General features: G+C 41.1%; 1 protein-coding gene across 2 annotated transcripts in view; it reads right to left on the reverse strand.

Moving 5' to 3' along the window:
- LOC137436295 (leucine-rich repeat and fibronectin type-III domain-containing protein 4-like) overlaps nucleotides 1-14,130 on the reverse strand; it is a 401,292-nt gene that overhangs the window by 182,611 nt on the left and 204,551 nt on the right. For both annotated transcript variants that reach the window (XM_078785876.1, XM_078785881.1), the window contains exon 2: nucleotides 5,007-6,418. In XM_078785876.1, coding sequence (XP_078642002.1) covers nucleotides 5,007-6,406 — 1,400 coding nt within the window. In that variant the 5' untranslated portion in view covers nucleotides 6,407-6,418. The remainder of the gene's footprint in view (nucleotides 1-5,006; nucleotides 6,419-14,130) is intronic.

Consider the following 14,130-nt stretch of genomic DNA (forward strand, 5'->3'; position numbering starts at 1 on the left):
CAGTACAGGGGGACCGCAAAGGAAAGACAGCACATGGGGACCGCGAGGGAAAGACAGCACATGGGGACCACGAGGGAAAGACAGCACATGGGGACTGTGAGGGAAAGACAGCACATGGGGACCGCGAGGGAAAGACAGCACAGGGGGACCACGAGGGAAAGACAGCACATGGGGACCGCGAGGGAAAGACAGCACATGGGGACCATGAGGGAAAGACAGCACATGGGGGCTGCGAGGGAAAGACAGCACAGGGGGACCACGAGGGAAAGACAGCACATGGGGACCACGAGGGAAAGACAGCACATGGGGACCGCGAGGGAAAGACAGCACATGGGGACCGCGAGGGAAAGACAGCACATGGGGACCGTGAGGGAAAGACAGCACATGGGGACCACGAGGGAAAGACAGCACACGGGGACCACGAGGGAAAGACAGCACATGGGGACCGCGAGGGAAACACAGCACAGGGGGACCACGAGGGAAAGACAGCACAGGGGGACCGCGAGGGAAAGACAGCACAGGAGGACCGTGAGGAAAAGCATCAAAACAGTGTTATATCAGTGTTATAACATCATATGCATCAAAACATTGCAATAGTCAAAATATAAACAAATAAACAGAAAACAAAGCTTAACAAAAAACAAAAACCACACCTCGTAGGTGAGTTGACCAAAAACCAAAAAAACCAAAAAAAAAACACAAAAAACAACCTTGAGTTGACCTTTGCCCTTTTGACCTCAAAAATAGTTTGTTTCCCTATTTAGTGACTCAATGTGCAAATGCTGTTCAATTTTCAAGTCAATCGGATGAAAATTGAGGATTTTTGAAACTTGGCCTATGTTGACCTTTTGGCCTATGTTGACCTCAAAAATAGCTGGTGGTTGAATTCAGTGACCATATATGCAAATCCTCTTAGAATTTCAAGTCAATCGGATGAAAATTGATGATTTTAGGAATTTGGCCTATGTTGACCTTTTGGCCTATATTGACCGAAAATATAATTTGTGGTTGAATTCAGTGACCAGATATGCAAATCCTCTTCAAATTCCCAGTCAATCGGATGAAAATTGAGGGTTTTAGAAATCCGGCCTTTGTTGACCTCAAAAATACTTGGTGGTTGAATTCAGTGACCAGATATGCAAGTCCTCTTCAAATTTCAAGTCAATTGGATGAAAACTGAGGATTTTAGAAATTTGGCATATGTTGACCTTTTGGCTTATGTTGACCTCAAAAATACTTGGTGGTTGAATTCAGTGACCACATATGCAAGTTCTCTTCAAATTTCAAGTCAATTGGATGAAAATTGAGGATTTTAGAAATATGGTCTATGTTGACCTTTTGGCCTATGTTGACCTTTTGACCTTTTGACCCCAAAAAGAATAGGCTTCTTGCTTATGACTAACTCTACCGTTTGGTGAAGTTTTGTGATGATCGGTTTAGAATTGTGACCTGTAGACCTGTGACAAACAAACAAACAGACAAACAGACAGACAGAACCACAAATGCAACCGACCAATATAATTGAAAAATCTTCGATTTTGCTAGTAAAAATAGCCTTTACAGCCAAATAAAAATAGCCTTTACAGCCAAATCACTTGGTCATTGTCGTTTCCAAATATCAGCTTCCTGGCTAAAAAGGTGCCTGAGATAATGCCCAGAAGAGAAAGGAAATAAATAAGTCCTTAATTAATCGATAATAATTTAGCAACTAATCAAGTAATTGATTAATCAAAAAACAAAAAAACAATTTTTTGCCAAAGCACTTGCTCTCTATTGTGCCGAAATTTCAGATTCCTAACAAAGTATGGCTGAGATATCGCTGAGATATCGAAGTTCACCTGTATCAGGACCAACAGTCACTCAACCCCCCTGTACACCCTCGTAGACCGCAATTTTTTTAAATGTCATGAACAAACATTGGTGCATCGCGGTCATGAAGTTTGTCATCAAGTTTCATCAGAATTGTGTGTGTATATTGTGCGAAGAAAGCAAATACCCATCTTGGTGGCCAACCCAAAGCAAAGCAAAGTTTGGGGCAACCCCTCCACCCCCAGCCCCTGCCTGTAGACCCCCTTAGACCCTGATTTTTTTGAATGCCTTGAACTTGAGTTCCAACATACCAAATATCATTTAAGCCAAGTGTGGCCACAATCCCATCAATAGTTTTACAAGAAGAAGTTGCAAGTTTTTAGGGATGCACTGACAGACGGATGACGCGCCATCCCATGAGGTCCCCAAAACTATGTTCCAGGTGAGCTATAAAATACATTTCAATGAAAGGAAAAATGGAAGGCCTATTTTCTTTTGGGTACGAGTTGACTCGGGTCTAAGTTGATTCAATGTGCAGAAATTGGGATGGGAACATTATCTCCATTTCCCTCCTCAAAGTCCTCTTTTCTGAAATTAATATTATGTACATATAGGTATACATGTATGTTCAACACAACACACGTTATATAGTTATAATACAAAGTTTATCAAATCAAAATGATAACGTCTGTAATGTACCTAATGACAACCGAAATTTATTATAAAATGACAAATTGTGGGGAAATCCATAGTATTGAAAGCATTTTAATAATGCAAACAAGGCTTTGGGAACAGGACTAGAGGAGGGTGAGGTTTGGGGAGGTGGAGGGCAGGGGGCGGTTGGAATTCCTCGTCCGGACCCAAACATATTCATGTAAAAATGCTTTACTGTAAAATTTTCTGAAATAATTTAGAATGAAAGACCTGTCATCTCCAAACAACCCCTCCCCCCCCCCCCCATCAATATGTCCAAATGAACCAAATGTTGATGATTTGGAAGCGTGCAAGAGACAATACTCAAAATAACACCTCCACAACATTTTCCCATTGAAATGTACACAATTATCCAATATTGGCCAATAGAGGGCGCTGTTTAAATGAAGTATTATTCAAATGCATATTAACCCTTGGATGCAGTGATTGGGCCTCGGAGGCCCACCAGTTTTTTTTGGTTGCAAAAACTATGCTGTACAATAAAAAAAATTTGGAATGAGCCTCATTTTCACCGACTTTCATGTTGTTACACAAGATTCAGTGACATAAAAAAAAAATCATTCAGGCTCGTGGGAAAATCTTCATTCTTCACGAATAAACAGAAAATCCGACATGAATGCAGGCTAGGGGCCTCCGAGGCCCAATGGCTGCGTTTATGTAGGATTTTTGATCCCTGCATCTAAGGGTTAATCAAAAACTGGTTAGTTTGGGGATTGTGGATTTTGATATTAGCACTCAGCATACTATTGACGAGTGAATTCAAGTGTTTCCATGTTGACTCAAGAGGTGCGCCACGGAAATCATTTTCTGGACACATTTTGGAGGCACGCCTCATGGTATATTCTGCATATACTATATTGCAGCAGGCTCTGTATTTTTGGGAATAATTGAATCTCTTCATTAATTCTGGTAGAAATTCTGGATCTGCATCTGGACCCTAACCAAAATATTAGCTAGTTCTTGTCACCTAGCCAACTCATCCATCAAGTTTTTTTCATAATCTGTCGACAACTGAAATATTATGCTGTATATCGTTTTGGTCCCATTTATCAATGATGAAAAAATCACTTAAATAATCAAAAAAGTCTGGTGTCTGGATCCGGATTCAGATCTTCACCAAACTCAAATCAATTCGTCCTTTGTCACAAACCTAAACTGTCCATCAAGTTTCATCAGAATCTGCCTGTAACTTTGATATATCCTGCTATGTATCGTTTTTGGCCCTATCTCTCAATGTTGAAGAATCACTTAGAATTCTAGTATCTGGATCTGGATCTTCACCAAAATCTAATTTGTTCGTGTCATACATCCAACATGTCCACCAGCATCGTCCGAATCCTTTCTCAACGTTTTGAGATAACTGCTCACAGACAAACAGACAGGGATGAAAATATAACCTCCCTCTATCATTGGTGGCAGAGGTAACTAAAATTGTTGTCCTTTACTTCTTTGTAAATATTATAATGCTACATATAAGAGGACCATTGCACATATAAACAACACAATCCCCTACATGACCGGTTACTAAAATTTTTGAGTGGCTGAGATCACAACTTCATGCACTTCATTTTATTGGCTTGCTCAATGTACGAATAAAGAAGAGATTAAAAAATAATTATGCTTTATATCTGTGCAAATCAGTTGCCTTTTGATAAAATTTGTCTTTGGTGATGTAAATGTCGATGCTCTTTACTATAAATATCGTAATTGATTTTATGGGATTTTTAGGTGCAATTTTCAATAAAATAAGTGTGTGCCCCGCGACCCTTATTCCTCACAATTAGCTCCAAGTATCGCTGGTTTCTAATTATTTGGATCTGTACCTGTTTAATTTTTTTACTGTACAGTATCTTTGTCAAAACTTTACTAAAAAATATTTAAAAGGAATGTTTGCACGTTGAGATTTCTCTCCCGTTAAATTGTCTCTGAAATTAAACCACTACAACTTAAATGCTATGAAACATTGTTGGTGCAATTACATCAATATCGGAATGGAGAGAATTTGGAATTCAGGGGTCAAAATTAAATAAGAATAAAATTTACATGAAAATCAGGCACAGGAAACAACGTATCAGAGTATCATACCTGTTGTGTACCTCAATTACAAGTGGTGTATCCTGTGGGTCATACCTTTATTACAAAGAACAGACTGGTAAAGTCCATCCCATGTAGACGAGACTATCTGAACATATACTTTTTACAAGACTTGCTTGTGCAATCGTGTAAATGTAAAGAACATCTTCTCAAAGTGTAGAACTTCAAAAACCTAAGCTTGATTAATTTTAGCATTGGAATAAAACATCATAATCTTTTTTCCAAAATTTCATTAAAATACCGATGGCTTTTACAATCATTAAAGCTAAATTCAGTAAACTTTGAAACCATTTTATCTGATTTAAGCAGAATTCTTTGCAGTGCAAAAAAGGTCTTTCTGATGCAATAAAAATAAAAATAAACCACTTGATTTTTTTTGTAAAACTTACCTATATACCAGAGCACTTTCAACAGTACCGTTGTACTGCACTTGGTACATACGTAGACCACGCATACTGTGCCATGCCATCCATTTCACGAGTGCGGTGCGTGTTCCCACCTCAACCACAGATACGGCAGCACGACGACCTGATGGATTCCAAACCTCACTTCTGTTTCCGGGGGGATGACCAGCAGCTGGGCGACTTGGGATAGCAATGTCTGAGGAGCCTGGGTCATGGTCAAGGGCATGTCCTGTCCCATTTGACAGGCGAGGAAGATGGATTAGACTTAACTTCACTGATGTAAGGGCTTCTCCCGCTGGGTTGGATGCGATGCATGTGAAAACTCCATCGTCATGCACGGCAGCTTGCTTTATCTCTAGTGTTCCATTCTTGTAGGCTACCATTCGTGTTGAGTTGTTAACAAGCCGTCCATCTGGTGCAAGCCAATGTACACTCGGCTCAGGGTCCCCAACGGCACGGCAACGCAAACGCGCCCTCTGACCTTCCAGTACAGGAATATGGTGAGTGTGATGTGTAATGAGGGGTAGTTTGCACACAAAGTCCACTTCAGGAATGACCCAGAATGAGCGACTCGAAAGTGTAGTTGGTGATGCACATGTTTCTAAAAGGTCAGGCCGCTTTAGGCGTCGGAGCCAAAGGAGCTCACAGTTGCAGTGCAGAGGATTTCCAGCCAGACTGAAAGGGGGGAGCTCATCATCGTGGCCTTGTGGACGAGAAAAAGCTGGGTCTGGTGCAAGGGTACGCAGCCTGTTTGATGTCAGGTCCAGACGAGTCAACTTGTGCAAATATGCAAATGCTCCAGGCCTAACCCATGCCAGCAAGTTGTGGTCCAGGCTGAGTACATGCAGATTCCCCATTTTGCTGACTGCTTCCCAAGGAACATGGTCAAGGTTATTGTATGACAAGTCGAGGTCCTCAATTGATGATAGAAAATCGTTAAATGCATCAGGTGCAACATGCTGCAACTGATTGTATGAAGCTGTAAAAAGGCGCAAACTTGCCAGACCCTCAAGTGTCCTTGAGGCAAGCTCGGTGAGGCGGTTTCCATCGAGGTAGAGTGACCGAAGTACGTGCAAGTCCACAAATGCACCAGGAGCAACATCTTCAAGTGTGTTTCTAGACAGTGTCAGGTCCACAAGACTACTCATGTTCCCAAAATCACCTTGTCGGAGTGTGTCGATGTAGTTATCAGCAAGGCGCAACTCCACGGTGCGTCTGTCTAATGCCGAGGGAACAGCCAGGAGACCCTTCTTGGCACATAGCGTTGCCATGGAAGGAGACAGGTTCTGACAGATGCAACGCCTTGGGCACCGAGCTTCGGCGACCATCAGGTGAATTCCCCAACTCCACCCCATGGCAGTGAGCCACAGAAGCCATGCAGCCATGGTGCTAGGTTCCTGTACATATAAGAAATGAAAATGATCAAAAATTAGGGCATAAAATCTTGATCGCATTGAAACTTATAAAAAATTTCTCCGAACTTCAAGCAAGACGAATGATCAAAAAGAATATGGAAATTTCCCACACTGCATCCAACTGATATATGCAAATCCTGAATAAATTTCCTACTACAGATGGAAACGGCATGATATTTCATGTCGTTTGGGGATTGAAAAGTTCATACTGCTTTGCTCGACAGAAATAAATTCTAAATTGTTGGGATATTTCAGTTTCATGATGATCAATTGTGTTACATCTTCCTAAATGATGTTGTATATACATAAGTGTTTTTGTTAATCTCTCTCTCTCTCTCTCTCTCTCTCTCTCCCCTCCCTCCCTCTCTCTCGCTCTCTCTCTCTCCCCTCCCTCCCTCTCTCTCACTCTCTCTCTCTCTCTCCCCTCCCTCCCTCTCTCTCGCTCTCTCTCTTAGATGTCTTAATATTGACATATGCTGCAGTCTGACAGTGAAATATAATTATATGGCAACCCCTTATTACCTCCACCATTGAAGGTGGATGGAGGCTATGTTTTCACCCTTGTCTGTTTGTCTGTCTGTCTGTTTGTCTGTGAACAAGATATCTCAAAAATCTGTGGACGGATTCGGACAAAAATTGGCAGAGGGTAGCGTATGTGACAAGGACGAAATGATTAGATTTTGGGGAAGATCCGGATTCGGATCCAGATACTATAATTTGAAGTGATTCTTCACCATTGGGAGATAGGGCCAAAAACTATATATAGCAGGATATCTCAAAAAGTTGTGGAAGGATTTGGACGAAATTTGGTGGACCGGTTGCGTGTGTGACAGGACCGAATCGATTAGATTTTGGTGAAGATCTGAATATGGATTCAGACAAGAGAATTATTAAAAATTTTCAGTGATTCTTCACCATTGAGAGATCAAGCGAATGCGATATATAACATAATATTAAAAAAAGTTATGGACGAGTTATGAATAAACTAGGTGAATGAGTTAGTTATGTGACAAGAACAAGCCGATTACATTTTGGTTCAGGTCTGAATGCAGATGCGGCCCATGAGTGGGATTTAAAAAAATGTTCAGCCTGGCGGAGGTATGCGCTCCACCAAGTGCTGTTCTAAGTTTTAACAAAAACATTTACGGCTGTACAGAAACATAGGGGCATTACCCCTGGTGCTCACCTGGTAAAATAAATAGTATACTGCACTGTGACTAAAGGTATTTTAAACCAATTTCAATGCTTGCTAGAAGACAGGGCAGCATGTAGAATCATACTCACATAATCATAAGGCCTTAAACAAACAAACAAAAAAATACCTATTTTGGGGAGCAACTCCCCCCCCCCCCCCCCACCCCCCTCTCCCCCTTCCCACCCCGTGTGCCTAGTCAGACCCCAATTTTTCCAATGCCTTGAACAAACATTGCCACTTCATGGATGATGAAAGTTGTGGTGTAGTTTCTGAGAAGAAAGCAAACACCGATTTGGGGGGGAACCTCCCCCCCCCCATACCTCCATAAAGGGGCAGATTATTTTAATGCCGTGAACAAACTTTGGTACAGCATGGGTGGTGAAGGTTGTGGTGAGGTTTCATTGAAATTGTGTGTGTAGTTTCAGAGAAGAAGGCAAATAGATATTTTGGGGGGTCAAACCTGGACCCACTTTGACCCACCGTAGACCCCCAAAGGGGCAGATTTTTTTTCATGCCGTGAACAAACTTTGGTACATCACAGGTAATTAAGGTTGTGGTAAAGTTTCATCAAAATAGTATGTACAGTTTCAGAGGAAAAAGCAAATTCCCATTTTGGGGGGGGGGGGGGGGGTCAAACCTGGATCCACTTTGACCCCGGTAAACCCCCTTAGACCCCAATTTTTTTAATGCCGTGAACAAACTTTAGTCACAACACAACAAATACAATTTGTGCCAAATTTAGTCACAATCCCCTCAGCGGTTTCAGAGAAGAAACTCCAAGTGTTGACGGACGGACGGACGGACGACGCGCCATCGCATAAGCTCCCCTGAACTTCGTTCCAGTTGAGCTAAAAATAAAAAAAAATTCCATACTCCAAGCAATAATGATATAGAGTCGGCAATTGTGCCGTGGTTAGGATTTCCATAAATCAAAAATCCACTGTTGAAACCTTTTGGAAACAAAACCCCATTATCCCCCCAAAATAGAAGTTAAACAAAACTTTGTTTCATTGCCAAATAGTCACATTTACTAATCTCACATGTATGTGCAGTCAATATTAGTGTGAAATTGTAATTCCCCAAAACACATGACCTGTCCAGAACTGATAGTAAGGAAATCTTATAACTACGAGTATATTCAAGTGTTTATGTGTGCGTTTGTTTATGTGTTTGTACGTTATTCTTTCACGGCTGAATCACAGCACCTAGAGGGCCCAAATTTTGTGTTTACAGTGCATTCAAAAAGTATTCAGACCCCTTCACTTTTTCACATTTTGTTATGTTACAGCCTTATGCGGAAATCGTTTATATTCATTTTTTCCCTCATCAATCTACACTCAATACCCTATAATGACAAAGAGAAAACAGGATTTTAGGAAGTTTTGCAAATTTATTGAAATGAAAAAACTGAAATATCACATTGACATAAGTATTCAGACCCTTAACTCAGTACTTAGTTGAAGCACCTTGGCAGCGATTACAGCCTCGAGTCTTGTTGGGTATGATGCAACAAGCTTTGCACACCTGGATTTGGCGATTTTCTGCCATTCTTCTCTGCAGATCCTCTCAAGCTCTGTCAGGTTGGATGGGGACCATCGGTGGACAGCCATTTTCAGGTCTTTCCAGAGATGTTCGATTGGGTTCAAGTTGGGGCTCTGGCTGGGGCACTCAACGACCTTCACAGAGTTGTCCCTAAGGCACTCCTGCATTGTCTTGGCTGTGTGCTTAGGGTCATTGTCCTGTTGGAAGGTGAACCTTCGGTCCAGTCTGAGGTCCTGAGCGCTCTGTTTCAGGTTTTCATTAAGTATATCTCTGTACTTTGCTCCGTTCATTGTTCCCTCAACCCTGACCATTCTCCCAGTCCCTGCTGCTGAAAAACACCCCCACAGCATGATGCTGGCACCACCATGCTTCACCGTTGGGATGGTATTGGGCAGGTGATGAGCGGTGCCTGGTTTCCTCCAGACATGATGCTTAGAAATGAGGCCAAACAGATCAATCTTGGTTTCATCAGCCCACAAAAGCTTGTTTCTCACAGTCTGAGAGTCCTTTAGGTGCTTTTTTGCAAATTCCAAGCAGGCTTTCATGTGTCTTTGACTGAGGAGAGGCTTCCGTCTGCCCAAATCGGTGGAGTGTTGCAGTGATGGTTGTCCTAGAAGTTTCTCGCATCTCCACACAGGATCTCTGTTGCTCAGCCAAAGTGACCATCAGGTTCTTGGTCACCTCTCTTACCTCGGACCTTCTCCCCCGATTGCTCAGTTTGGCCGGGCGGCCAGCTCTAGGAGCAGTCCTGGTTGTTCCAAACTTCTTCCATTTAAGAATTATGGAGGCCACTGTGCTCTTGGGAACCTTCAATGCAGCAGAAATTTTTTTTTGTCGGCTTCCCCAGATCTGTGCCTCGACACAATCCTGTCTCTGAGCTCTGCAGGCAGTTCCTTCGACCTCATGGCTTGGTTTTTGCTCTGATATGCATTGTCAGCTGTGAGACCTTATATGGACAGGTATGTGCCTTTCCAAATCATGTCCAATCAATTGAATTTACCACAAGTGGACTCCAATCAAGATGTGGAAACATCTCAAAGATGATCAAGAGAAATGGGAGGCACCTGAGCTAAATTTCAAGTCTCATTGCAAATGGTCTGAATACTTATGTCAATGTGATATTTCAGTTTTTTGTTTTTAATAAATTTGCAAAACTTTCTAAAATCCTGTTTTCTCTTTGTCATTATGGGTTATTGAGTGTAGATTGATGAGGGAAAAAATGAATTTAAACGATTTCAGCATAAGGCTGCAACATAACAAAATGTGAAAAAAGTGAATGGGTCTGAATACTTTCTGAATGCACTGTATATACTTCAGAATCTGGGCAAGGTTTTAAGCTATCGCTTGATGACTTTGACATCCGTTTTGAGGCCACCAAAGGCCACTCTAAAGTGTGTATGGGATGTGGAGTCAGGCAGTACTATTGGCCTTGAGGCCAATAACTCCATTGCTTTGTAATGTCCAACACGTCCCAAAACCACCGCCGGAAAAGGTCACCCCGTTGGGCAACGCCGGGTATCCCTCCTGCCCCGCTGCCCCTGGGCAGCACTGGGTAGACCCTACTTGTTCACAATAAAAGCTTAGCAATATTTTTTCCTTTTTTTACCCCCTCCCAAACATTTCCACACTGCCTTTGCTACTATAAAAAAAAACCCCCCAAATTCATGATGCACAAGATTTTAAATCTTTCAACACGCCAGACTATGCCGTTTTAAGTAACTCATCACTGCTCATTTTGTTTTTCCAAACTCAACATTTTGCATTAATAGTCAGGTTCACTCTGTCAATAAATTATATTTCGTTCAAAATCATGGTAGATTAGCAAACCTGTACATTTTTGGAAACGTTATAGCATAAGGAAACTAAAAATGAATGTTTACATTTGGAGAGATACCTGTATGGCGGCCATTTTGGATTTTCTAAATGGCCACTGTAAAATACATATTTTGTTCTATTTCTGCCTCTAATTACCCTAAAAACTTTTAAAAATATACTAAACCTATATTTTCAGGGACAAGGAATCCAATGAAAGTATCAAATTAGTGCTATGGGGAATGGTAAGACACGAATCAAAGGTTTTGAATTGCAAAATACTGTCTCTATATTCGCGATAAGTTGCATAATCAAATACATGTTATCATTTTGTACAGGCAGTTAATAACATGAAAATGTGTCACAATAATTCATATCACCAAACATACACAGGCAGTCAGCAAAATCATATATACACATGCAGTCAGTATAACTTCACATCTACACAGGCAGTCAATGACAAAATATACACGATTACAGAATATGCCATTTAGAGTTCGTCATCACTGTCCTGTGTGTCGTATCCGACAATATAGTCCGCATCGTTTTCACAGTCCGTTCCACACAAGCAAAGGTCGGTCAAATTGATTGGCAAATCGAATTGGTCGAATGGTCGATCGAATCGAATTCGATGAATCGAATCGAATCGATCGAATTGGTCGAATGGTCGAATGGTCGATCGAAGCGATTGGTCGAATGGTCGAATGGTCGAATTGGTCGATTGGTCGAATTGGTCGAATTGGTCGGAATTGGCAAATGTAAACATTGATTTTCAGATTTTCCATGTAATAACGTTTCCAAAAATGTATGGGTTTGCTAATCTACCATGATTTTGAACGAAAAAACATCGTGAACCTGACTATAAAATAAATTGCCTCAAACAAGGGTGAGCTCCAATTGGAAGATTGGTACGTATCACATGTATATAAATATGTCGCGTGATGACGTCACATGCTGTTAATAAATGTGATGACATCACACTGTTTTTGAGCATTAACAAATATATTAAAGTTGCACCAGAAGTAGATGGGCTGAGTATGACAAACATAGATTTTTATTTTCTCCTAAGACTGGTGAGCTAATTAAAAAGTTTATTGAAATTGTAAAATATAATATATGCACAATATTATGGCCTCTTAATACCAACAAGCTGCATTAACCAGGTTAATTGATAATTGGAAGTTGTTTAACTGCATTGACATATTACATAGGCAGATACTTAATATATACACTATCATATTTATTTTACTGAACAGGCCCAATGGTAATTTCAGTGCATACAAGTATCACAACCCTCGGTTACTATATCCTCAATATTTTCAGCCTCAGAAATGTTTTGCCTTCCAAGGATTGTGTGGAATCGTCATTACGGGAAATCATTTCCGTCTAACTGCATGTGTAAAGGCGTCATGCTGCGATGATGATTGAAAATTCTCAAATTAGTATCATTTCAATAGGTCTTGCTGGATTACAGCGGAATAAGACAACATTTGAATGCTGGCCACAAGTGCTGAGAGTAGACTTTTTGAGTGGGTAGCTTATCTGGCCATTCAGTGTGTATAATCTTTGGAGTTAAAACAGTTGTACTTGTTGCATTATTCAACATTTTGAGAACTCAAAGTATTACTCAAAGTCTAGTTTTCCAGGGTGACAGGATAGCTCAGGTTTGATGAAAAGGGCCCTTAAGCTAGATGCCCTATCGAAAATGTTGGCAAGTTATGCAAAAAGACGATGTTAAAAAACAAGACCGATAGTCTAACTGATCTAACTGGTCTAATATTGAAACAAATGGCATCGCTGCGCTTGGAACTGCTGAGTGGAGGATCTGCTGTCCCCTTGTCATGTGACCAGTTCTTCAGCTTTGATTGGTGGAAGTTTGTGAGGGACATACATACATACACCACCCTGGTGTTGGGCTAGCGGCTAGGGTGCCAGCTTAGGATCCTGGGATCTTGGGTTCGAATCCCGGTCGATCGCTGAATTAACGCCAGGGGGGTTGACTCAGCCTGTCATCCTTCCGAGGTTGGCTCAATTGAGTACCAGTGCACTGGTAATTCCCTGCTTGTCGTAAAAGGCGACAAAAAGGGTTGGCGGCAGGAAGGGCATCTGGCCGTAAAACATTGCTTCAAAAAAGGGGGCCAAAAAAACAACAACAACCATGGTCCCCGAAAAAGGCCAACCCCCGCTTTGTGGGGAAAAATGGCCTCTAAGGGTGGTTTTTTATTTTATTTTTATACATACATAGTACACCAGACGGACAGAAAAATTCTGTTCCAGGCGCCATTGCCTTATGGGCTACGCCATAAAAATATGGCTGCCAAACCACGTGACCGATGACGTCATCATTTTTTTTTTCTCCACCAATTTATCCCTGGATCACACTGAAGAAATTTCATACTGATCAGATCAAGCATCCTACTTGTCGATTTATGAGGTAATAAAGGCACCTATGACATCATCATCAACATATGTCATTGTCCATGAGGAGTACTTTACAATGAGCCACATTTGAATTTTTTCGATGAAGCGGTTTCGGAAATATAGAGGTGCTAATTTTTTTTCAAGATGGTGCCCGTACCACGTCATCTATGACATCACAATTATCCTTTTAAAATTCTGCAGGAGGAGGGGCTCCTATGGTGAAAATTTCGTGTCAATCGGTCCAATGGTTGCAGTGAAAATGAATTTTAAAGGGAATAAACCCGCAAAATGCCGATGGAAGGGACATACATACATACATACACACATACATACATACATACATAAATACATATGTACATACATACATACACACACACACATACATACATACATACATACATACACACACACATACATACATACATACATACATACATACATACACATATACATACATACATACATACATACATACATACATACATACATACACACACACATACATACATAAATACATACATACATACATACACATATACATACATACATACATACATACATACATACATACATACATACATACATACATACATACACACATACATACATACATACATACATACACCGAATGGACAGACAACGCTGTTCCAGACGGCATTGCCCTACGGGCCACGACGTAAAAAGAGTAGCTCTTTGGCCTGTGATCACACCTATCTAGACCATA

The sequence above is a fragment of the Myxine glutinosa genome, chromosome 1 (genome assembly GCF_964187855.1).
Source record: "Myxine glutinosa chromosome 1, kmMyxGlut1.1, whole genome shotgun sequence".
Classification (NCBI taxonomy): Eukaryota; Metazoa; Chordata; class Myxini; order Myxiniformes; family Myxinidae; genus Myxine; species Myxine glutinosa.